The sequence below is a fragment of the Rhamphochromis sp. 'chilingali' genome (assembly GCF_963969265.1).
Source record: "Rhamphochromis sp. 'chilingali' genome assembly, chromosome: 6".
Taxonomy (NCBI): domain Eukaryota; kingdom Metazoa; phylum Chordata; class Actinopteri; order Cichliformes; family Cichlidae; genus Rhamphochromis; species Rhamphochromis sp. 'chilingali'.
Window position 1 is genome coordinate 10,700,080 of NC_137933.1, and position 25,731 is coordinate 10,725,810.

Genomic DNA, 25,731 nt, shown 5'->3' on the forward strand with positions numbered 1-25,731 from the left:
GGAGATGGCGCTCGCGTCTGCAAAGCGCGAAAAAAAATGTAATGACGTTTGGAAAAAGAAAAAAACAGGAAATTCTGTAGATACCAAAAGTTCGAGACGTTTTCAAGGCAAAGGTGGGTGTGCTACGAGAATAAAAACCTGCGTTCACGGACACATTCGGAGCTTATAACGCTTTTGTCACCGATGTGAGGGACGTGATTTCGCTGCCCGTTGTTTTGGTCAGTGGTTTTCTTTTAATACTTTACTTTTGACTGCAACCAGATTCGCATTTGTAGTTCCGTATCCAGGGGCATGGCTGGTTCGTCAAGTGCCAACACTTCCAGTCGTTGTATGCAGACTGTTAGCTAGCTGTAACGTGTTTTATGTAAAAAAGATTTGATACCGAATGTTGGAGTTTAGGCAGAACCTTATCGACTGACTGATGCTGACTAATGAAAAGTAAAAGTTACGCCCCATGTAGAGGAATAGTAGATTCAAGGAGGAGGTTTACGACGCCCATAGCTTGTACATGACTCACTGTACAGGTTGACAGTCTGGTTGGCATGTTTTTATGTACAAAGCTGCATATAGTCAAGGATGATTAGCTTATTTGGTTTGTTAAGCTAGGTGGGATATAAGGAGTAACGATAAATGGTACTAATCTTACAATCTAAATTCAAGACTGAGTCTTTAAGATTAATTCCAGTTGTCACAAAATGTGTTGTTCAGTATTATAGTTTAATAACCAACCAAAGACTACACTGCATATTTCATTAGTTCATACTCGGGTTTGTGAAGATTTCTCTATTTATTTTGGTTTGTTGCAAGAATCCAAGAATCTTCTCTGAAGTGAATTCCCACGTGTGTGTGTGTGTGTGTGTGTGTGTGTGTGTGTGTGTGTGTGTGTGTGTGTGTGTCTGTCTTTGGAGCGGTGTGTTAACTCTTCTGGTATAGGATTTGCTTACAAACCCACAGATTAGATGGGGAAGAGTAAGGGAAGGCCAAATAATGAATTGGTAATGCGATTATGTGAAAAATAAATTGTCTGATTGCTCATTAAGGAAAAAGATCATTAGAAATAACCCTAAAACCTTCCCATAGGGATCCTGTTTTCATGATAAATGAGCTGATTTGCTTTAGGTTTTTTCTAAAAGAAGGGAGGAAGTTGATTGGAGGAAATTATAAAGATGGTTGTAGGAGGATATTTCTTGAACATCATATCATTGTGTAACTCTACAAAACCTTTTTAGCAGCTTCATACAAAAAGAAAATCTCTTTTGTGCGGCTGAAGTAAAAATATCCCCATTTTAAAAGCAGAAAAATGCACGTCTATTTTAAAGTTAATAGAGTTAGAATTTATTTCATGCTTCCTTACCTCTTTCAGACTTTGCCACCTGCTACAAATGGCCTGCTGTGAAAGCAATAAGGGGGGTTTAGAGGAGGACAGCTATGATGGAGCTGTTGGTGGAGTGCTGTCTGACTGTGCTCTGGCTATGCTGGAAAAAGAACAGGAGTCCATTCTTAGCCCTTCAGAGAACCCTAGTGCCTTCATGAGCAGCAGCAGCTTTCAGGCTGCCCCCCTGCAGGGCTACGATGTGGAGTTTGATCCACCGCTGGAGAGTAAATACGAGTGCCCCATTTGTCTCATGGCTTTGAGGAACGCCATTCAAACACGCTGTGGTCACCGCTTCTGCAAGAGCTGCATTGAGAAATCCATCCGGTATGCTATTGTGCATCTTTTTAATCAGCAATGAGCACTTAGGTTTCTATTTCATTTATCATCACAAGTTTCACAGGCCAGTTTTGAATCCTTGTTAGTTCTTTATTAGCATCAAGGCAATCTGGCAAATTACGGAGTAATGATTTAGAAATGAAAGGCTTCCGAATGATCCAAAAATTCACTGGTACTTGTTTTAATAGTGAAGTAGACAAAAGGGACCAACGATTTCTGTTCTTCTTCTTGCAAATCAGTGATACGGGACAGAGGTGCCCAGTGGACAACGAAATGTTGTCAGAAGACCAACTGTTCCCTGATAACTTTGCCAAAAGGGAAATTCTGTCGCTAACTGTTCGCTGTCCAAACTTGGGCTGTGCCGACAAGATGGAGCTCCGGCATTTGGAGGTAAAAAAAACTGTGACAGACATGTTTGATCCAAACACAGAACACTAAGTCAGGGATGTTAACAGGCTGGTGTTTGAAGATGCAGTTGCTTTGCACGTGAACATTTCAAAGACATATTTATGATTGTGATCACTTTGTTTTGGGTTTTTTGTTTTTTTTTTTTAAAGCTTTTTGCTTGTCAGTGTGATTATAAACCTCTCACTACTGCTGACTGCCAACTTCATAAAATGGACAGGTGTCAGCAGCTTGTAGACATTTTTGAGATTGCTGTAGAACATGTTTGTCAACACAATAAAATGACTTCAGAGAACACCACCACAACTACACTTTTTTTTTTTCTTGGCACATAAATAACAGTTCATCCCCCAGTTTGTGTCTTTCTCTGGTGTGGACAGAGGACTTGTTACAGCTTTCCTGACACCACTTTTATTCTGTTTTAGCTATTCTGGTCTTTTATCTCATTGGATGATGTTTGCATGTGTATACGTATACATGTATTTTATGTTCATGTATGTGTGCTGAATGTACATTTTTGTATATGTATGTGCATATTTGCATGTACACATATCTTTACAAACATATGGATGTCTCACAATGTTTTCTGTTTTCATCTTATCTATTTTAATTCTTTTTATTTGATTATATTATCCCTTTGTTTAGCACTTTGGCCGACACTTGATGTCTTTTAAATGTGCTATATGATTAAAGATGAAGACTTTCCTGCTACAGAAGCAAATTAAATGTTTTTTGTATTTATTTTTTCATTTTATTGTTTTAACTTCCAGGATCATTTGGTGCATTGTGAGTTTGCCACTGTGCCTTGTCCACAGTGCCAGCAGTCTGTGAAAAAGAGCCACCTAGAAGAGCACATAACTGTTCAGTGCCAAAAAAGACCCATGTCATGTCCAGACTGTGTGGCATGCTTTCTTTATGAGGAGAGAGAGGTACCATTGAATCACTTTTCAAGAACAGATCTCATGGCAGAGTTACAGTGATGTTTTGTGTGTCTGTGAGGAAATTTTCCTAATAGTCTCCTTTCATTTGCTCCTTCAGCTTCATCAGCAACAGTGTCCCTTTGCCAGTGTGAAGTGTCAGTACTGTGAGCTGGAGCTCGTCAGAGACCAGGTGAGTCTCTTAAGAGTCTGCCATGAAGAAGAGGCCTCAGGTGAATGAAGGGTTAGGAAGTGGTGATCAAAACAGGAACTACTCTCTTGTTTAAGCAATGGGGAACCATTCCAAACTCGGTCACATCACATGTTACAGTGCAGAAGGACAGTCACCATTTCAGCAGTAGAAAGTGGAACCACTTCTGTTTTAATTGTTGTCTGTTATTCCTGTTCCCTTGTTCCCTTTGTCTGTCATTTTCAGCAATAAGCAATCTCTTTGAAATGCTTAAAAAAACCCAATCTGAATATGACTGAAGCTAATTTACTAATGAATTTTTTTTTCTTTTTCTTTTTTCCCCCCCAGATGGAGTCTCACTGTGACACAGATTGCCCAAAAGCACCTATTGCCTGTAACTTTAGCATCTTTGGATGTAAAGAAAGGGTAGGTGATCAATTTCTAGATTTCCATTCTTTCAGCTCTCATACAGCACATTCTTAATAGGTTAATACAGTGGTTCCCAAACTTTTTTTGCTGGCCCCCCCTTTGTTTTACAAGAAAAATGCCCCCCGCGCGCGCGCACAGGGAGGCATAAACACATCCTCCAACCACACACACCCATATTTTGCTCCGTTGCGGTTTATTTCACACCTCAAACATTTAGTAAACAATTAAGCAAATACAAGTAATCTGCAATAAATTACAGGTAGTAAGGAAATAAACTACTAACTCTTTTACGCTATGCCGCACCTACACCGGTATTTTTTTAAAAAACGCAGCTGTTTGGTCCACACGTAAACGGCGTTTCGAATCACCGAAAACTGAGATTTTTAAAACTCCTTTTTTGCGTTTACGTGTGGACAAGGAATACAGAGTTCATCACGTCAAAGGTATGTGCCTTTTTTCACGTCAGCTGTGCGCCACGTTATTGTTTACATGTGATGAATTGCAGAATGGCAGATAAACAGTATTTTGTCTCTATCTTCAGGTTTTACACGCTTACATATAAACACACAGTTACTGTCCCTCTATTTAGAAAGGCAGAGGCGTCACAGTGTACAGGGAGTGCAGAATTATTAGGCAAGTTGTATTTTTGAGGAATAATTTTATTATTGAACAACAACCATGTTCTCAATGAACCCAAAAAACTCATTAATATCAAAGCTGAATGTTTTTGGAAGTAGTTTTTAGTTTGTTTTTAGTTTTAGCTATTTTAGGGGGATATCTGTGTGTGCAGGTGACTATTACTGTGCATAATTATTAGGCAACTTAACAAAATACAAATATATACCCATTTCAATTATTTATTTTTACCAGTGAAACCAATATAACATCTCCACATTCACAAATATACATTTCTGACGTTCAAAAACAAAACAAAAACAAATCGGCGACCAATATAGCCACCTTTCTTTGCAAGGACACTCAAAAGCCTGCCATCCATGGATTCTGTCAGTGTTTTGATCTGTTCACCATCAACATTGCGTGCAGCAGCAACCACAGCCTCCCAGACACTGTTCAGAGAGGTGTACGGTTTTCCCTCCTTGTAAATCTCACATTTGATGATGGAAACTGTGGCAGGATCAGCCTGATATTATTTGTATCCCACTGTAACTTTACTGTATAAAGAGCTAACATCTCCAAAATGTCAGGAGTAGTTAGTCATTACAAGAAGTGTTTGTGAACTAAAAATCAAAAATGTGGGATACTGTTTGTCCGTGATTTAAACAGCCCAGCGCTGCTCCCAACAAGGGAAAACCAATTCTGCAGGGGAGACCTACCTTGGCACTTGTGCAGGTGAAGCCAAAGGGATATTTTCTAGTCTCTGGCTTAGAATGAAGTTGGTTTGGAAACATATTCAGCGATGCTTCATCTCCTGCTTTGCGTTTGTGTGGGTGCCCCGTGCTAGCAGTGTACAAGCGTTTTGTTTTTTTTCCCCCTTTTCATACCGCGCCCCCCCTGCAATGGCACACTTTGGGAAGGTCTGGGTTAATAGGTTTTGTAGTTTGCGACACAAGTTTTAAAGCTGGTTTGACTCTGCAGATGCAGCGCCACAACCTGGCTCAGCACATGCAGGAGTTCACACAGATGCATATGCGCTACATGGCTGAATTTCTGCGTGGCCTTAGCCTCAATGGTACTACACCCAAACCCCTGAGGACTTTAGGACCTTCACTTTCCTCTGAGGATCAAGGAGCTGCACCATCAGTACCGGCCTGTAGTGGGCCCAGAGGGGCTGCAGCTCTGAGCTGCAGTAGCAGTTGTGCTCCAGGTCCGTCTAGTGAAGAGATGCAGCAGAGGCTCCGTGAGATGGATGGACGATTGGTGAAGCAGGATCACCAGCTCCGTGAACTCATCATCTTAAAAGACACCCAAGTAAGTGATATCCAAGTGTATTTTGACCTTTTGGGGTTTTGGTTTGTTTTTGTTCTTTTAGATTAGTTTCTTTTAGATTAGTCTCAAAGCCTCTATTCTTTCATTTTCTCTCAAATATTTTCCCATTTCATTTTCACAGGCAGGCCAGCTAGCAGAGCTCAGGCGTAGAGTGTCCATGCTGGAGGATACAGTAAAAGAGCTGGAGGCCCAACATTGCAATGGTATCTTCATCTGGCGCCTCAAAGGTTTTTCAGTCCACCTGCGGAACCAAGAAGCGGGCCAGCCAGTGGTTGAGCACAGCCCCGGCTTTTACACAGGCCGCCCAGGCTACAAGCTGTGCCTGCGCTTACACCTGCAGACCCCCAATGCCCCTCGCTGCTCCAACTACATCTCCCTATTTGTGCACACCATGCAAGGAGCTTTTGATGGGCAGCTTACCTGGCCATTTCAAGGAACCATCCGGCTCGCCATCCTAGACCAGGGCCCTGAGGGTCAGCATCACATGGAGGCAATGGAGACTAAACCAGATCTACAGGCCTTCCAGAAGCCGACAATTCAGCGCAATCCCAAAGGATTTGGCTATGTCACCTTTATGCACCTGTCTCAGCTGAGTCAGAGAGCTTATGTTAAAGACGACACTCTGCTCATCCGCTGCGAGGTGACGCCGCGTTTTGACAATATCCTTCACCGTGAGGGACCAGCTGTACAGCCAAGAGGACCTGAGGCATTTGCTTCAAGAGACTAAAGTCGCACTCCTTCGTGTGGGATCTTCCACAAGCTGACATTTATGGTACCTCTACCAGTGTTTTAGTAATTCAGTAAAGTTCATTTTTAATTGATGGTGATCAAGTGGAAGAAAAATTGACATTAACAACCTTTTAAAATAGCTAGTATTTATTTTTTTTCAAGATCTCAATGTTTGTTGTAATACATGTACAGCAGAATTCATTTAGATCATTATGAGAGATATGTACTTTAAATCTACGCTGTTAAGACCATGTGAACTGTATCTAATCAGCTCAGCACCACAGGCTCTCTTGCTATTGTTGTAGAACACAGCATGAGGACTTTTTGGTTTTGGGTTTTTATTTTTTACCTCTAGTGTCATTTTTCAATCATTGTTTAAAGAGCAGATGCCTTTTTTGGGTTTTTTTTCCCTTGTCATCTGCAAGTGTGTACAGGATATGTGGATAATGTATTACATATTCTTAACAGCAGAGGATGAAAATGACAGGTTTTTATAAAATGCTCAATTAAGTGAACAGGCTTAAATCCCTAGAATCAGTTGTGGGAATTTGTTGTAACCACAGTCGATCATATGTTATCTAATATTGAATCATGAACCAAAAAAAGGGTCACTAGGTAACAATGGAAAGTTAAACGCTTATAATTATTAGCATAGACACAATCTTATTTTCATTCCCCTTATGTGTGCTTAGTCTACTGACTCACCTTGGCAAGCCAAACCAATGGAAGCCTAGAGGCCCCCCCCCCCCCCCCCTCCCCCTCCCTCTCCTCCTCCATCCTTGTATATTCTGGGTAAACAGCATATATTGGAAACACTGGAGGTGCTATTTATCTTAGAATAGATGCAAATGAACCTGAACAGGTGAAACTGAATTCCAAGCAGTGAACTAACCCTGGCCATTTTTCCTTTTAATCAGGAACAATCTCTCTGTTCCACTGTAGGACAAAGGGCATTTGGGGGTGGTAGCGTTCAAAATTCCCTTTCAGATGTTTTACAAAGAAAGTGATGCATTTGCCACATTTGGGCACGCCAGGATCTCACACAGAGAATTTTGATGAGAAACACAGCAGTAACACAAAAGCTCCACGGGGGTATCTTGTGAGAAAGGTCATTGTGTGGAACAGAATCAGCAAAAACTTATTGTCCATTCCAAATGCCGCATTTCAAGCGTCACTGCTTCTGCCCATCCTGATTTTTGAGGCATCACTGTGGCACAAACAGCAGAAATGATGGACGGATTACTCAAAGTGCCTTTTACTCAAGCTCCTAACTAATGTAACCTTAAATAATTGAAGTGTAAATGTGAATGCAACTTTGTCACGCTCCATGAAATGCTAATAATTGATTGGATTAATGTTTTAGCTAATGAAAGCTGTCCTCCTAAACACAGTTACCACAGTGGAACATTTAATGTTTTCCTCTAAAGGACCCAATATTTTTATAAATAAAACACCATTTCACTCATTTAAAGTCCATTTTCCCCTTATTGGATTTAAAAAAATATTTTTCATCTCTCTCAATATTCTTCAGCTGTCTGTATGCAGCCATTATCACTTTTATTCATCAATGTAAGGAAATTTTTTGTTGGCCCCATATCCTGGATGTCCCGGTTTTGTTTTTTCTTCTTGCTTCGCTTCATTCGCTGTTTGACTTTGAGATGCATCTGCAGCGGCGCCATCTGTCTTGTCGCCTGCAAGAGACGCTAGAGAATGACATATTATTGCTTGGACTACATCGAAAAGGCACAAAGCACTGTGTTTGAATCTTTTTGCATAATTACTTTTTGACTCACTCGGAACTCTCGGCGCGTCCTTCCCACATTTGAGTGTGCTCTGAGCAAAGCACTCAGCCATCCAGGACAGCACCTCTCCGCAATATCTGACCTGGAGAAAAAAAAGGTCAGAGGTCACTATTTTTAACTTATAAACTACTTCTGCACTAGACTTTAAACTTGAAATAGATTTGGGAAAATGCATCCCTGGATGGTGCTATTGAGCTCAGTATACCGTTTACCTGACTTTCCATGGATGCCAGTCGTCTCTCTTGGTCCTTAAATCCACCGACAGTCTTCAGCAAGCTTTGAACCCTTGATCCCAAACAAAGTCATTTAGAACATTTTAACCTTAAGAGACACAGATTGGTGCTGTGCAGGTACTACAAGAGTTTCTAACTTAATTGCTTTGAGAATAGCATGCAAACTTTTGCAAGAGAATTATGAAGTGACCGTTACTTTGAGGAGGTGCTCTTGAGTCTCTCCTCGCTGCTTTCCCAGTGCTGACGCTCTACTTTGGCCAGGTAATTCTCTTTCTGCACAGTCTCCCATGTTATCAGCCTCTGGTCCAGCCCCGCCGGCAACTCCCTCTCTGGCAACACACAAAAGCAAGGAAGTGAGTAACCAATTAACCTAAAAAAGTTCCACTTGGTGGGTGAGAGACAAAGATAAGCCCGCCATGTGTTTGCTTGTGTTTGATTTGGTTTTTGTTTAGCCACCTAAGCCGCAGAGAACTCTTTCAATGTCTGTTTCAAATAACGGCTTAATAGCCCCTAATGGAAAAGTGTATATAGAGCCTTCATACCAAGACGTTCCTGCTTGGACTCAGGCTGCTTAATTAGGCTGAGGAAGAGCTGAGAGAGGTGGCTGATGATGATGAAGGGTGGGGCCAGTGCTGGACGGCTGTGGTATTCCACGATCAGGTTATATCTTTGGAACTTCCAGAAGATATCTGTGTTGCCTTGCACTACCTGGAATGTGTAGCTGCAAATGGGGGAAGAAGCAAGTAAACCAGTTTGTGTATGTGTGTTTTTCTTTTTAATTTTATAATTTCAATAAGCCACTGGCTCATCTCATGTGATCAGACGGGCAAATGTATGCACGTTTTCCTGGATTCTCATCCCCTGACCTGAACATGGCAATGAGGAGGTTCATCAGCAGGACATTGGTGACGAGGAGGTAGATAACCAGCAGCAGGATGACCAGCCAGTTGGCATAGACGTTGGGACATGGTGGCCGCAGGCCCTCGATAATCTCGTCTGAGTCATCGGTGCAGTTCATTTCAGGCATGCGAGCAGCTGCGCTCCATTAGATGTAAGAACAAGATACGATAAGATTAGAAGGGGGGGAACAAAAAAATCTAGGGCAAACAGATTACAACCCCAATGGCAAGCATAAGCAAAACATTAATTACACATCTTGGCAAAGTATTTTGCATTTTTTCACAAACAGATAAACAGTTAAAGGATGTATCGTACTGTCTATCTCCTCCAAAGGGATCTGGCCAAAAATGTGCAGGTAGGGACGATACAGCGCTCTGCGAAACACCCAGTCAATCCTTTGGTCATTGGGGTGGAGGAGAGCCTGGGTGGCAACTCCGTATGCAATGAGCCAGACACACAAGAAAAACAGGAAGAAGAAGACATCCTTCATCTGTTTAAAAAAAAAAGAGAGAGAGAGCAAAAGATCTCCGTCTTAATCTTCTTTTTAGGCGTCTTCTTCTATTAGCAAGAGCACAACTTAAAGTCATGATTTTGTTTTGGTCACCATTCTTTCCACAATGATGATCTTGGGTCCCAGCTGCTTGTGAATGGCAAAGATATGGATGAGACGCAGAGTAAACACCATGAAATCAATGGCCAGAACTGTCCTTCCCGCCTCGTAGGTGTCATTCACCATCCTGAGAGAAAAAAAATAAATCACACCCTGTAGCAACACTTTTCTTTTTTTGCATTCAGCCATTCATTCATTTAACCACTTGCTTACTTATTTTGATGCTTTAGCCACAATCATCACCACGACACATACTAAAGCCTAAGTGCTCACATTAGATTTAGATTTACCTGCAGGAGACCCCAACAACAAAGAGTGAGATGGCAACCATGTCACACTTGTTCCAGTTGTCCTCCACGTAGAGTTTAAACTTCTTTAAGATGCTCATCTCTTCATCAGTGAAGAAGCTCTGTTGTCATAAAGATTAATAAAGAGATATATCTTTTTTTTTTACATGTGAATATTTTTGTAAAACTGTTCAACAGAAAATCTGAGCCTGTCTTGACTTCTTTCAGATCAAATACTAGAACGACATTCAAACACACCTCCAGGGCCCACAGCTAAAGGTCGATCCCAAAATCAATAGCACTGATACCAACGCTGGTATTGGTATCAGATCGATATTTCACTCTGAAAAGCTGAAAGGTGTGTTTTGTTGTGTTAGCTAATTATTGTGGAAAATACTAATCACAGTGATTTAGTGCTCATTAAAATGTGTTCAGAATTTTCAAATTGATGATGATTCATGTCATAAATCATGATAGACTGCTGTCCCCTACACAGGCTGCCTTTGTAGTTTAAAAGCATTGGTATTTGTATCATTAATAGTGGTCTTTTACCTGGCATCAGCTTGATGCCTAAATGTGTGGCATTGCACAGCAGTCCCCACAGCTCTGCTGCTTTAGAGGGGACCTTCAGTGCAACCAAATGGTGAGTCCTGTCAAATGTCTTTTATACTTAGAGTGTGAGGTTGACTTTTCTCCTGTGACTTGAACAGGTTACCTGAACGTGCCTTAAGAACCACTGCTTGGTCCCTTGATGGCGCAGTTGGTTTGTCAATAAGCTGAGGGCAGCATGTGTGCTTTCACAAAGTCACAGTCTGCTGTGCGAAAGCTTTGAGTGCCATTCGACAGATGTCTACATGACATCCAAATACTTTCAACTGTCCCCAGGTACAAGCTGTAGATTTAAACACTTAAGGTAAACCTAGCTTACACTCAGCAATTAATTATTTTAATAAATCTGCAGTAAAAGATGGTAAAATGAGCAAAATGCACTACTGGCATAACTCTATGAGAGGGAGCAGACTGGGACTACTCGTTTATTAAAAAGCTGGTAGAACTAGGCTGTTGAAGTTTTTTTTTTTTTTTTGTAAAAAAGTATGATAACAAGGCCCCTGTGGCGTTATCTTCATTTAGGAAAAGGCATGCACCTTAGAGCCATCCTTTTGAATGCACAGGGGCCCTGCTGGGCATGGTAGCATGCCAGAGTTGCCTGCAGCAGTGTGGTTCTTATTTTGGAAATCTCTACCATAATTCTGTCTGAATTACACATTGAAAAATAGAGTGGTGAAGGACTTTGTCATCTGGGCATTTTTGTGCCCAAGGGAAGAGAGCTCAGTGGGATCGGTGCAATAAGGGATCATGCTTGTCTGACCTGGCTCACTAAAGAGGCGAAAGGCTTAAAACCCCTGAGACAATGAGCTCACTGTAGCGATTCACATCACCTCCTACTCAGATGTGTCAGAGCCTAACACGTCTAATAGAAATGCCACTGCTTCGAAAAAGGTGTCACGCTGCCTAGAGAGAAAGATGCTGATTCTTGGCATTATATAGGTGCCAGCATGATTAGATGATCACCTGTCGAAGTTCCTCCAGCACCATTGTGAAGACCCAGAAGTAGAGCATTATCTCTGGCGCTCCAGGGCCAAGAGGCGGCGGCGGGCGGAAGTCTAGCAGCAGCACGTAAGTGAAGAGGCAGAGGAAAGCAAAATACATGATGACATTGCCGAGGAACACCGTTACAGGAGCGCTCCAAAAGCGACGCCAGCGACGCAGTAAGAAACGCCACCAAACAGAGGCGCAGCTCTGATCTGCTTGACCTCCAGGTGAAGAGTCCCTGGAAAAAAAAGACACCACATTAATATGTAAAGACAAATCTATATCTAACTATAGATATAATCATGTAAATGGAGATTAACAGCCAGGATTCTAAAATTCAAACATGTTTACTGATGTTATAAGTCTGAGATGGTATGACGGGCATCAGGAAGTGTTTTATTTGCATTATTATTCACACTGCAGCTCATTTGTGTTTATAGGGTTTTAGCACCAAGGTTATTATAGATAACTAAAACTAAACTAAAAACAAAACCACAATTAGATGTGAAAAAACAAACAAACATTGTGAAGCATTGATGGATCTGTGTATCGACACTCTGGATGTCTACAAGTCTGTAAGTCAACAGCATTCAAATAGTTAAGTGCTTTTAATGCAATACCTGTACTGACTTTCCTTAAATTTTGCCTCTGACAAATTACCCTTCATATAGTAAAAATTAAAAAGTGTAGACCTAACGCTTGAAGTAATAAAGATTTTTAAAACAGTAAAAACCAACTGAAACAAGAAAATCCACTCTGGAAACGAACTCAAAGTAAATCGAATTAAAAGCAAATAATCAAAAATGGAAAGAAAACATTAAGTAGCTAATTTGTTGTCACAAAAAACAGTCTTGCTGAATAGAAAATATAAACAACAACTGAAATTACATTTTTAGCTTAATCATTTTGGCAAAAAGCAGATCAGTGTGCACTCACGCTGAAGTCTATGAACTCTAAATTAAACAAGAGAGCAAACTCACAGAGGGTCATCATCATCATCGCTTAGAAGTAAAGCCTTTTCTGTGTCCAGACTGTCCAGCTCCACAAACTGCTTGCCAGCATTACGATTGTCAAGTTCTTCATCACTGAAAAGAAAACCCCAAAACCCAGATAATGCACACAACCGAGTGACACAGAGCTCATCAGCATGGCAAAGACAAAAGGTGGAGTTCATCAACAGACTGATCACCTGAACTTTATGAGGTTGGTCCATATGAGCGGTGCACAGAAGAAAGACGCCACGAGTTTGGAGATGGCTGTGTCTGTTTTCATAGACCCCCACCAAATCTTTGTGAGCAGAGCCTGCAGAACAGAATCAGTTTCTCATACAACATTGGCAAACTAGCAGAGTGTGTAAATTCAGGTTACCACAAGGGGGCACCAGAGGCCTTACAAAATTTCTACTTTGCAGCTTGGAGCCCATATTCACAGAAGAAACATATGTGGAGTTATCTCAGATAGACAGAGAGAAAAAAAAATCAAAATCAAAATGCTTCTCCCCCAGTCGAACCATTTCATTAACCAGCAGCTACTTTGCCTGAGACCAGGGAAACCCACTTTCTCTTGAAACATTACACATGTACTGGATTGTAATTAACGGCATCCCATTAAAAAGGTAATTCCGACTGTGTGCTATGAATAAAATATATCATTCCCATGTGCTAACCTTCCCTACTGACACTGAATACCAATTAACTCTCACTGATGACTTTCTAATAGCAAGGGCATCTGTTGGAGGCATATTTAGACAAAACTGTGCATAAAGTGGCTTCTAAGTATCTAATGGCATACAGTGCAGAGGGAAATGTTTAATAACTGCTATGGAAACCCAGTATATCAGCAGAGATGGTGGCAAAGAACCAGACTTATCTGTCGGCTTCCCAATACTTAATCTGTAGGATGAAACGTATAAATTTTAAAACGGAGCACCGCATGTGTCTTCTTGTCACCTGAACTCCGTCGTGGGCAAAGAAGGATTTGGCATCTGCCTCAGTTGCCAAGTTAAGGACTGTAGATTTGCTCCAGCAGTGTGTTCTCCTCACTAACAAAGCATAAGCCCTGTCTTCACTGTTGGAGTAACACTCTCCAAAGACATCTGCCACAATAAGAACAGTAGTTACACAGTGTCAACCGCTCAGTTAGATTACATCCAGATTTATATTTTAGTCCCTCAAGTGGAATCTGTTTGTGCTTGTGGATAACAAAAAAAAAGCAAAGCAAAACACTGCTGGCTTGAAGTTAGAGGTTTTACCTCTTGCTATGTTTGACCATTGCATTATCAGCTCCTGTCATTAAACAGTTTATGTACTCACCAAGGGCAAACTGCTCATACTTGGCCTCCTTCATGCTACGTGCGGACTCAGCCTCAGATTCCAGTCGTGCCATCTCTTTCAGAATCTTACAACCCGCCAGGGCTGCCGCAACCGCCTCAGGGCCCTGAAAGATTACAAGAGAGCTGTATCCAAGAAATGGGTCTGAAAGGGGGATTTGAATTTTTGAGAGCTGCATCTTTTGCATCTAAATGCTTCTATTGTGTGCATGGGGCTACTACAGATACAACTTGTAGGTTTTTTCCCCCATGTGATTTCTAAAGCCTGCATTCAAAGGCACTTCCTTACATGTCGTGCGACACCGTCGTTATCGGCCAAAATAACTAGTCAGCCAGTTTGGGTATGATAGCAGGCTCTTGAAGGGCTTTAACCATCTGACCTAAGGCATATTTGAATGGTTGTTTTATTTTCAGTCTCTGTAGTTTGATCTATTGAATAACCCAGAAGTAAGCTGCTTGCTTTAGGTTGTATATGAACTGCATGGATTGTGTAAAGTATAAATAAAGAATGACTGTTTTCACAGTGTGGCTAGATAGTTCCCCTGAATGTTTCATGAACTGAAAGATTCTTTACAACATATCTATATATAGCTGACATTATAAACCTGTCTGTTATACATATAAAAATGGACATTTTCTAACTTCTTACAGGTCTTGGGAAGACAAGGAAAGCAAGTATTACATATAGATAACAGCCAGATTCACTCTTTTCTTAACCACTTATCCAACTAGGGCTCTGATAGCTTGGAGTATAATGGTTGGAAGGCTGGGTAGATGCTGGATGGAACATCAGTCCAGGGTTAACGAAAAAACATATTTATGAGATGTTCAAGAGATATTCATGCTTACAAGCAGATCTATGGTCCGTTTAAAGTCACCAGTAATGCTAATACTCATGCACTGGACTGTGAGGAAGAGCAGCATATTGCAGCAGAGGGCTCTTCCCATTTTTGTTTAAAGGATCAATGATTTGTGTTGATTATGCTGCATTTTCTTCACGCTCCTGGGTCGACATACTGTATATGCACATAATAAATATGTGAGATTTTGCTAGCCTGCAAGAATAATTGTCGCCTTCAACGTGGGAAATACTTCAAACAATCAAATTACGAATGCCAGAGTCCAGGCCAGAGCCTGAGTGCTGAGGCGCTAGAGGTGGGGGATGGGCACACACTGAACGCAATTACCATAATTTCAGATAATGTTTGAAATATAAGACGTTGGAAAAGAGCACATAATGATGACTGCGTGTGAGATTACAACAATTGGTTGCCTCAGTTCAGGGAATGGCAATAAAGAAATGAAAGGTGCTTTGAAAAGACGTTGAAAACAAAGAGCAATTATCATTGATGAGTGTCATTTAAACTATTCGTGGGACATCAATCCCTTGTCGGCCTATATGTCTCATTACCTTCATCAGGACGTTAGACACGCATGCGCTGGCTCACCGCTGGTTGGCTGCCTCAGCAAGCAGCCTGACCTTCATTTGAATAATGTTCTTGGAGATAAGATAGCTTTTTAGTTCACCTCAGTTCTTGATAAATACGCCGTTTGCCGGGCTCTTTTTTTTTTTTTTTTTTAATCTCGAGTGACATTTTCATATGGCAGGACTGACCTACACCTGCACTGGGCTGGCCCGCATCGCTCATCACACCCAAAGCAGAACGCAAACTATCACAGCATAATTCTGCTCACTTCACTTTGCTTTGAGTAGAATTTTCCAAAGCCAGGCACATTTAGTTATTTATCGAGCCGCACAGTGCTGAGATAGTACGAGCTGTAGCTCAACCGACTAAAGAATCTGACAAGACTGACCATGGCCCAAAAGTAGTTAGCCATCTGCTGCCGGTTCTGAAGGGCCGCCCAGAGGAAGAGATCTCGCCAAGGATGCTCGCAGCGCTCCTCTAACTCAGCCAGATTCTTCTGGGTGTGGAACAGTCGACCCTTTGCTGGCTTCTCCTGGAGCACACAGAGAGAACGCTTAATGTATTTAATATGTATAGTAGATGAGGCAGCCGCACACAGTTTACAGAACAGGCAGTGCTTACATAAGTCAATCTACGACAGTCCTTTTACCGCAAAACCAATTTCCCTCGCTCCGCTGTAAAGAAGTCATAGCTGCTTGGTTGTCAACTGGAATATGTAATGAATTTAGCCAAGCAGACCTTCAGCCAAGAAAACATTTGACTGTGGCTGTGTTTTTCTTTGAGACAACCAGCCTTACAACAGTGAGTAGCACAAAACCTGACAGCATAATTAGAGAAAATATAGGGATTTTTAGAGTGCAGCAGCAGGTGTGATTTTCCACGATGATCCATCTCTTTTTTGCTGCAGTTAGAGAGAAAAAAATGATGATGTGATAGGAGTAACAAAAGGACTGGCTGCCCTGAAAAGAGCACTTTGGCTTTATTGGGTAGATTTGATGTTTTTTTCTGCTATTAGTGTAGGTAGGATGAGTTGCTATTAAAGTCGCCATTAAAGATTCACTGTCTTCCGGGAAGTCAGTTTACCACAAAGTCTATATATTTTCTGGTTCATTGCATCTTTCAGGCGCTTAAATGTTGTGAATATAGCTGCCTGAGTAGGTTAGAGGTAAACTCTCTCACTCGCTGCTCACATCTCATAGATGAATGCAAACCTTTATGTGGTTTCACAGAGACACTGCTTCATTTTAAGTTGGCAGACCAAAAGGGATGAGAAACCTAACACAGACAACATATTGCTTGTTTGGAACTTTCAAAGAAGAGTACATCACCTACCGTGGGAGTCTTCTGGTAAAAGCCTTTACAAGAGTCGTGGAGAAAGTCTTTCAGCACTTTGGCGACCTCATAGAGGGTGAAGCGGGGTTTTCGGTCTCCTTGCTCGGAAGGATGGTGCCCGGGTGGACCATGTGTCCTGGCAGCTCCGAGCAGAAGCTGCTTCTCCTCGTACTTTTTGAGGAGCAGGTTGTGAAGAAGGCTTTTCTCTGAGACAGACCAGTAAAGCTCCTGAAGACGGCCATAGGTAAGGAACTCTCCCAGGTTCACGCCATTGTCCACGAAAAGGCGTACAAAGTCTGGCTTGTCATTGATCAGTGCATCCATCATCACCTCTTCAAGATCGCAAGCCTGCAAAGATCAGTAGACTTATTACAGTGACTCACTCATGACCTCTCTTCTTCACAGCTGTAAAAATATTCTTTTCTGTTATTATGAAGAGCCTTACCAGTCTTGATTGGTACTCTTATTGTTATTACTATAATACTATTCAATAAATCCCTTTCTTGCAGATTTAATCCAAATGTGAATATTGCAAATTGCACATGCTAAACAGCTTTAAAAACATGCTCTGTAGAGGTCTAAGAGGGTAGCTATTAGGTGGTCTGCTGTGTAATTTTGCACACACATCCATGATCCTCTGAAGGTGAATCCTACTGGCACAGCTGGTGCTTTGAGGTTGGTGTTAATTGCTAACATCTATTAATTAGGCTATGTTAGCAGGCTAATATATCAAAATGATAACAGCCTCTACAAAAAAGGTGGACATAGCCTCTAGGTTTGAATTCCAGCATAGAAGTGTGTCAAAACTTTTTTCTTTGGTTCTTAAATTCTTTCAAATCCTGCCTTCTTCCTAACGGCCAGTAGAGGGCGTGGGCTGGTTGCAAAAAGAGGTCAGATTGTATAAAGATGTATAAAAAACAACCCAACTTTCCACTTTATTTATGATCTCAGTGAACACTATAATGATGATTTCATGGTGTCATTCACTACTTTTAAATCATATCTAGCAGAGAATGGTGCGCAGTTTGTACATTTTGCTTTTATTTAGACAAAAATAGATGACAAAGCAGGGTATAATTCGGACTGTTGCTGCCTGTCTATGTGCAGTTATCATGGGTTTCTCACTCAGTCTCCACTTTTCAGTCATGACATCTCATGTCAGCAAAACATGGCAACTGCCAAAATGTCAGGCTTCAGCCTTCAAAATAGAAGTCCACAAATCAGTGGGCAATGTCACGCTAGCTGCATCCATCTTTTATATACAGACTATGAAACCAGCACATTTGGCTATAATAGTGATAATGAAAAATATTATATCTGATGAAATATATTATTGATATCATTGTGAGCATATTAGAATACTAGCATATTCACAACTGGGCTAGCTTTTGTTTTAATTACCTTAAATAGCCCAGACTCTCACTGATTGTACTCGAAAAATTCCCACTCCCTTTTAATGTTGCTTTAGCAGGCACGCCAGGTTTAACCTCCTAAGACCCGAACTCTTCCACGACATGCATTTTTAATTTCTCTTTGATATTTGGGCATATTGGGGCCCGATGAATGTAAAAACAAAGAATTACCAGATTTTTATTTTTTTTTACCTCATTTTTGTTTTTAAGAAAAGTGAGAGCCACAAATGAGGATATTCATTTTAAATTTTGATAGAACAGTAGCAGTATAATGTCCTCATAAGTGGATATCAGGCCCATGTAGAGCAGAATTGAGTATTTTGGTCTAAATAACCCAAAATGTGATGTCCACATATGTGGACGGCCGGTCCTAGGAGGTTAATTACCAAAATTTGTCAAACCTTGATCAGATCCTTTTGTCTCACCTTCCACTCCACATCTCCATTAAAAATGTCACTCTTTGCAATGTCCACTCTGTTCCAGGCCACTGCCAGCTTCAGCTCATCCAGAAAGTCTTGGGCTTCTTGACTTTGGCTCTTGCAAGCTGATAAACACACACACACACACACACACACACGCACGCACGCACGCACGCACGCACGCACGCACGCACACACACACACACACACAAAATGTCAACAGATTTACAATCTATCAAGCGCTCAAAATGTCAAAGCTCTTTCTTATTGCAACTGTCATGTCAGGAAACCTGTAATTGTGCAGCCTTAGGAAATTGCAAGTTTCTTAAACATATCTCTCACAAGAAAAATATTTTACCTTTGACTAGAGCTTTGAGAATGACTGTATCCAGCTCAGAGCTCTCTTGTTCCGGGTCATGGACAGTGAGAAGATGCTCGTGATCAAGTATCTTCTGAATCTGATTGTCAGGGCGACAGTCAGTAATTATGGAAATATCATTTGAGTGATGCAATTTATTAAAGAGAATTTAATGTGTTGTATACAAAGTACCTTTATTATGTGTATCAGCTCAGAAAAAAATATGTTACGAAATTGTTGTCTTGCCTTCCCTCCTTGTGTTCTTAATTAGGTCATCACATACAAATGTTGACGATAATGATGAAAATCCTACATTAGCTTCCTTCACAATCTTCCCCAGTGTGCCCTATTTTTCTGCCAATGTTCAAGTCTTGTGATGTGCATATCTGTATATGTGCCTGCTCCACGCTGTGCACATCGCTCTTACCAGCTTGACCCAGTTACTGATGTCTGTGCTGTGGTGGGCATTTGGAAAGGTGTCCAGCAGCAGCTCATGAACACTGTCCGTATCCCAGCAGCCCCTATTCATCAGTGTGACAAGGATGTCAGCCACACCTCCAGAGCCTGCCAGGATCAGCCATGGTGTCGAATTGCCAATGCCTTTATACATTCTCTGCAAGAAGGGACACAGTGTTCTGATGAATTTTCAGTTGATATGATTTTTTTTTTAAAGATGATAACTTCCCAACTAAACATCAACAAGAATTATATTTCTCAGTGTAAGCTGTAGTCTATAATCTCCTCAGTAATGGCTCTATTTATGCAAATGCATTGGTGACTTTGATGGGCTTTTTGGTTGAAGAGATTAGTTTTGTGAAAACAGAAAGAATTTGTTTCTCAGTCTGGCTTTGGCCTGCTGCCTCAGGAGATGGCACCACCAAAATTTGACTCAGAGCCTAATTTTCAAGCCTTAGCCAGCGTTCAAACTGAGAATGTGCACATTTGAATGACAAAACAAATCTGCCTTTCAGAGGGTCTCTTCGTGGTTTCGCCTTTAAAGTTCTTGAGAAGCTAATGTAGCACAATGAAAAAAAAAAGCTTACTTTTAGGATCCTGGGTTCTCCGTGGACCAAGAGACACAGAACAGGGATCTCAAAACTTCCTGCACCTAGAAGAATATTCACAGAATGAAATGCAGAAAAAGGAGAAGCTGGGGTGATGGTGGGTTGCAAAGAAGCTTACAGGGGTAGCATTAGTAGCTCTGGGCAGGCTAAAGCAAGTTAAATATAAGAGGTTCACTAACAGGAAGTGTTACCTACATTGGTTGTGCATGCTCTGTGTGTAAAAATATCTCTGTGATGTGTTCCCTTTGTCTCTAAGTTGTGGATAGTTGAACCAAATGTTGTTTTTATTTTTGCTCTGATATTAAATGTGAACAGCTTTGGAAACCCGAAAAGGAAAATGACCTGAAAATGACTGAAACACTATTTATGGAAACAGGCTACTTTTGAATATGCAGTAAAAGTAGTAAGTAAGCAATTAAGTAAAGCTTATTTATATAGTTCTTTTCAAGAACAAAAGTCACAAAATGCTTTACAATTTACAATTACAATGAAATTTTTAATTTACAATTAAAATGGTAAAAATAGACTCCATTAGATTCACTGCTATTGTGCTTGTGAAGTAATTCAAGAATTCATAAACATCATAAAATATGAATATGCTTTTTTTTTTCCTTTTTTGTTTTAAAAAAAAAGAAGCTATTTATATATGAAGCAGCCACATGTACTATGTGCAACACCACAATGAAACAATGCCAAAATGCATCCATAATTGAAATCCATAAAAGCTACCATTTGTCACAATGAATTCTCGTAAGTACATTCCAGTGTCATTTTTACATAGGTACATGTAAAGGAACGATATAAACTTTTAATGAAGCAACGTTAACATACGGCATACTGCTTAAGTCAAAGATTGGTTCCCAGCAATGACCTAAAAGATTTTTACCTCCGTAACCTGTGCGCTGAAGAGAGATATGCTTGAGCAGCTTCACCCTCATTTCACTGGTGGCTCCAGGTCTGTTGGGATCTTCCTCAACCAGAACAAAGTGAGAGTGGTGACTGTCCAGGGAATACACTGATCCATGGGGCAGGTCTTGAGGCTTGTATAGTGCGGGTTCATCAACCTTAAGAAAATATGAAGGGATACCCAGCAGGAAAGAGGACAGCGACAACACATTAACACGAGAGATGTAAATATTAGTTCATGGAGGATACTAATATTGGCCTTGTGCTCCCTTTGTGTGAACAGGAACCTTGGCTGTGAGTAGTGCCTCTCGGTTGTGGATCATGTTCCAGGGAGCAATGCCAATGGCCACAACACGAACTTTAGAAGAGGTGCTGGCCAAGGAGTGATCTCGTACCGCCTGGCCTAAGTGCTTGGTGATGCCAAAGCGAAGGCCATTAGTCAAAATCCATGCCCCTAGAGAACAGCAATGCAGTTGTATATGTACATATGAGGTTTTGAACGTTTGATGTCTAATTTTACATGATCTCTCTGCAAAGTTGTAATTCTGATGAGTATCAAACTGGAAAGTTGGATCCAAGATTGCATATTAAACTATTGTAGCTGCCAATATAATCATAAAGCTAGTTATTCTGAAATTAATCATATCATTTATTAATGAAAACCACATAATATCACAGAAAAAAACAACACTTTATATATCAAATAAAAGGCACTCTCTTGCCAGTATAGCAGCCTAAAAAGATTCCATTTCTTTGATTTCAAAAGCCAGGGCCAGTTTGTACCCTTGATTATAACCTGTGCTTTGTGCAGCCTTCACAAGTCCCTTTCTCAGTGTGTCCCTAAGCCAGGGCCTCATCTGAGCCACCTCATCGCCTCCCACTACTGCAACCACCAGGTGTGGAGGAGCAAGACCCCACTCTTCTGTCAGCATCTGGTAGATCAGCACTGGGTCTGTGTTGCTGCACACCCTCACAAACTGATTGAAGGCAAGGGGGAAAGTGATGCGTCAGTATACCGGTTGAACTGCACACTCTTGTTATGTTACTTTCCTTACTCGTTATGACATCCAGTCTCACCTTTCCTCTCGTTTTAGTCGGACCGAGAAAGTCAATGTCACCAACTCTGCCAGCTGCCCAGTGGCTCTTCTCTTTCTTCATTCTGCTGCCGAGTCTTCTGGCTACATTCTCTAGAGTCTCATCTACTGTAGAGCAGCAGGAACAGCCCAGCAGGACACTGACAGCAAAAAAGTGTGAAATTGTTATATGCATCAGTCTTCTGCAGCACAGAAAAGGTATGAAAAAGAATCAGATTCAATTTTTATCTAGACTATCCTGCCCACAAAGCTCCTCATAAACATGCAGCAACACTTTTCTGTGCTGTTGCAATTACAAAAGGACAGTTAATTTCACCTGCCAAGGCTGTTACACTGTTCTCTTTGCTGATTTGGTTTGCTTCTTATTACCGTGTGTGTTTATGTATTTTTTTAATATAAAAAAAAGCTTGTCAAAGTTCAACAAAAACACCTTAACGTTGACATTAAAGCACTATTAAAATTCATATCTAAGATTCATCCAGGTTGCACTGTGTTCAGCCTATTTATATTTATCATTGCTGCCCATTTGTAGTTTGCTGCATTTTGTATAGTTTCTAAAGACTTTCTGCAACTTGTGGTTTTCTTGTGTATATTTGCATATTTATATATATTGCCTATTTCTTTCTTTCTTTTTGTATGCATTCCATGTTTGTATGCACAAACTTTGCCAAATAACAATGATTCCGATTCTGATCAGACATAATATTATATTATGGAAATTCTCCATATGTACCACACTCATTTCTATTTTTTTGTACATTGAATTGATTATTAACGATATTTTAAATATCCCTAACATACACTCTTTTTGTTTTCTTTCCCATATGGTAAATGGACTGGTTCTTATATAGTGCTTTTCTACTCTTCTGAGCACTCAAAGCGCTTTATACAACTTGTGCATTCACCCATTTACACAAGCACATTTGTCTAAGTGCTTTTTTTTTTCTTTAGCTAACATTCACACACATTCATACTCCGATGGATGCATCGGAGAGCAATTTGGGGTTAGTATCTTGCCCAAGGATATTTGGCATGCAGACTAGGGGAAGCCAGGAATCGAACCACCAACCTTCCGAGGTGACCTGCTCTACCACCTGAGCTACAGCCACCCCATAGCATTTTTCCTTTTTTTTTTTTTTTTAACATAAGTGGACTGAAATCAGTAATTAATGCTATTCCATTAACTCTCACTTTAATTTTCACTTGAGTAGAAGCCTAATATTTCCAGACAGGGTTGAAGCTTCCTGCAGTACCATTTTTTTTTAATTTGATCAAGATGCATAGATGGAATAAAAAATTGGGAGGTTATTTCATTAAATGAACTCATTTAGATGATTTAAATGCTTTATGGTTTATCTGCTTCGTCCAGTATTAGCTAAATGAAAAATGTAGCTCTGTGCTTTTCTTCTTATTTAATATCGGAGAAAGCATTCATTTCTCCACAGCCAGGAATGGACCGGCTCTCATGAATAATTTAAAAAGAAAACTGTACTTGGATTTAGTTAATGTTTGTTAGTCCAGTGCAAATGGTTTCATCCTGTGGCACTCTTGCCCGTGAGGCCTCTTAAGCGTTGGCCTTTTCAGCTGCTCTGATGATGACGTCCTCATCACGAATGCTTCTGAACACTCGTTTGAGAAAAAAGCTTCTGTCAGAGCCGATAATTCTACTGTAGAAGAAAAAAAAAGTTTCTCTTGTTTCAGAGTGCTGCACACACAAACACACACACCCATGTTCCTCTGACCACTCCAGCGTGTCCCCACATTGCAGGCATCGCGTCTGTGGTTGCAGCGTCCCCTGTAAACAAATGAATACCCAGATATTAGGTCGCTTTAACGATAAATCCATTATGACTCACTCACCGCTGGCTCTACAGACGGAAAGCTTCTTAGAAGTACATGTGGTCAATGCAAAGCTGGCAGAATTTTCATTCTCGCTTCATATGCAAAGTGCTTCGTGCCCCATGTTTGAACTACAAATGCACAAAACCCTCTTTTTTGCTGGTATGCACGAAGCAGGGAAACAGACATGCATCTGAACCTCTAAATGTAAGCCCCCTTATAAGTTGTGAAATGAGGACATTTGCTAGCCCTGTGCAAAATTTTAGGTGCTTTAGATATTTAGGACTGTGTACATCAGTCAATGCATCAGATCAGACCAGCATTTATTGTGCAGCATTACAACAGCACCAAACATACTTAAAGCCTCATAACAGACTGTTTTGAGCTAGAAGAACAAGGAGTCTTGCGACAGATGGCATGGTAGACACAGAGCCCTGATCTTAGCATCATGGAGTCAGTCTGGGATTATATGAAGAGGAATATGCAACTAAGACAGCATAAATCAGCAGAAAAAATTGTGGCAAATTCTTTAAGGCACCTGGAACAACCTAACCTGGAAAGAACCTTGAGAAAAATGGGGAGGGGATCTGCTTTTGACATCGTGACCTTCTTTATACGGAGCTATTGTTTTACAGTTCAGTTTATCTCGGGATGAGTCTTTTCATAGGAACCAAAATACACTGAGCTCAGAAAGAAGGCTCATTTAATATTGATAAGATTACCCATTTGCCTCAGTAAACAGACACTTTTATCAGCCAGCCTTATTTGCATGGGCGCTTGAGCAGCTTTGTGAAAGACGATTAAAACAAACAAAAAAATAATAGTAGTGCAAATTCCTGTGACCGACAGCAGTAGCCTCCCCATTTACTTTGAGTAAAGAACATGCGTTTTAAAGCAACTGTGGTTCAATGGTTAATATACAGGCGGCGAGTCAATTTGTGTTCAGCCATCTGTTTTAATGGGAGAGAGCAGCTTGTTGTGGAGGCTTTTATTTGACTACAGGTCTGGGTCTGGGAGGGAGAAGACTACTGGGCATGCAAACAGGACGATTTACATGCAAAGGTAGAGGAAAGGACAAGCAGCTGTGTGTATGTGTGCTGGAGTGGGTATCTCAAGGACACACACACTCTTCCATGCACACACACACACACACACACACACACACACACACACACACACACACACACACACACACACACACACACACACACACACACACACGCACTTCTAGCTTGAAGTCTAGTATTTAAATGAACTTTGTTAGGGCTCATATGTGGGGCCTCTTTTAAATGCTTATGCATTTGTTGTCATTTAAACTAACAATAATGTTCCATAAGCAATATTTTTAGCACCTTTTTTCCTCACACTTTGCCATTTCACCAAGTTTAGTGATTTGGTGAATGGCTAATAAATATATTCTGTTTTTAAAAAAAAACCTAAAATGTAAAATCTGAAGATTCAAATTTGAGCTATTTTAACTTTTTGTTCTCTGATCTGTTGTTTGACTTTAAAACCTTAATTATCTACTTTATTATTAACTAGTGTATCTTAATGTAGCTTGAGACACACACACAGACACACAATGGTGATCCAGTGGTCATCATTACATGTCTTAACGTGTGTGAGATGATGCTTTTCAGACAAAAAAAGACAACAAAAGGAAGAAGAAGAGAAAAGAAATGAGCTGCAATTTAGATACTCACCAGAGGTGTGTCTTGTCCCTCCTGCATGGCTGAAATAGATGTTCCCCTCTTGTTCCCCTGCAGAACCACACCTGTGAGAGCTCAGCGGGTGTCCT

General features: G+C 40.8%; 2 protein-coding genes across 4 annotated transcripts; one reads left to right on the top strand and one right to left on the bottom strand.

Moving 5' to 3' along the window:
- On the top strand, positions 1 to 7,799 carry traf6 (TNF receptor-associated factor 6). Of its 2 annotated transcripts, none has more exons than XM_080885674.1 (8): positions 1 to 113; positions 1,364 to 1,699; positions 1,951 to 2,101; positions 2,887 to 3,045; positions 3,155 to 3,226; positions 3,572 to 3,649; positions 5,249 to 5,581; positions 5,721 to 7,799. In XM_080885674.1, the coding sequence occupies exons 2-8, from the start codon at positions 1,383 to 1,385 to the stop codon at positions 6,324 to 6,326; spliced, it is 1,716 nt and encodes a 571-aa protein (XP_080741800.1). In that variant the 5' UTR covers positions 1 to 113; positions 1,364 to 1,382; the 3' UTR covers positions 6,327 to 7,799. The 2 variants fall into 2 exon arrangements, with proteins under 2 accessions (XP_080741800.1, XP_080741799.1); XM_080885673.1 differs by having other exon boundaries at positions 65 to 218.
- On the bottom strand, positions 7,021 to 25,731 carry trpm5 (transient receptor potential cation channel, subfamily M, member 5). Of its 2 annotated transcripts, XM_080885666.1 has the most exons (26): positions 25,637 to 25,731; positions 23,822 to 23,889; positions 22,078 to 22,234; positions 21,797 to 21,977; positions 21,288 to 21,454; positions 20,981 to 21,158; positions 20,074 to 20,138; positions 19,458 to 19,643; positions 19,031 to 19,130; positions 18,679 to 18,797; positions 16,842 to 17,189; positions 15,898 to 16,041; positions 14,066 to 14,189; positions 13,703 to 13,848; positions 12,943 to 13,055; positions 12,734 to 12,838; positions 11,733 to 11,991; positions 10,164 to 10,282; positions 9,868 to 10,000; positions 9,579 to 9,753; positions 9,230 to 9,398; positions 8,906 to 9,084; positions 8,560 to 8,692; positions 8,343 to 8,415; positions 8,122 to 8,212; positions 7,021 to 8,031 (listed from the first exon to the last, which is right to left on the bottom strand). In XM_080885666.1, the coding sequence occupies exons 1-26, from the start codon at positions 25,661 to 25,663 to the stop codon at positions 7,886 to 7,888; spliced, it is 3,705 nt and encodes a 1,234-aa protein (XP_080741792.1). In that variant the 5' UTR covers positions 25,664 to 25,731; the 3' UTR covers positions 7,021 to 7,885. The 2 variants fall into 2 exon arrangements, with proteins under 2 accessions (XP_080741792.1, XP_080741791.1); XM_080885665.1 differs by having other exon boundaries at positions 7,021 to 8,212.

What these genes read in the sequence shown, in the direction of transcription:
- traf6 (XM_080885674.1), top strand. Translation starts at nt 1,383, where the DNA reads ATGGCCTGCTGTGAAAGCAATAAGGGGGGTTTAGAGGAGGACAGCTAT. An exon ending in TTCTTTATGAGGAGAGAGAG is followed by an intron (nt 3,046 to 3,154) that starts GTACCATTGAAT and finishes TTGCTCCTTCAG; the next exon opens with CTTCATCAGCAACAGTGTCC. An exon ending in TCATCTTAAAAGACACCCAA is followed by an intron (nt 5,582 to 5,720) that starts GTAAGTGATATC and finishes TCATTTTCACAG; the next exon opens with GCAGGCCAGCTAGCAGAGCT.
- trpm5 (XM_080885665.1), bottom strand. Translation starts at nt 25,663, where the DNA reads ATGCAGGAGGGACAAGACACACCTCTG. An exon ending in CTAACTACTTTTGGGCCATG is followed by an intron (nt 14,190 to 15,897) that starts GTCAGTCTTGTC and finishes GTAATCTTTCAG; the next exon opens with GGCCCTGAGGCGGTTGCGGC. An exon ending in GTTGTTGGGGTCTCCTGCAG is followed by an intron (nt 10,001 to 10,163) that starts GTAAATCTAAAT and finishes TTTTTCTCTCAG; the next exon opens with GATGGTGAATGACACCTACG.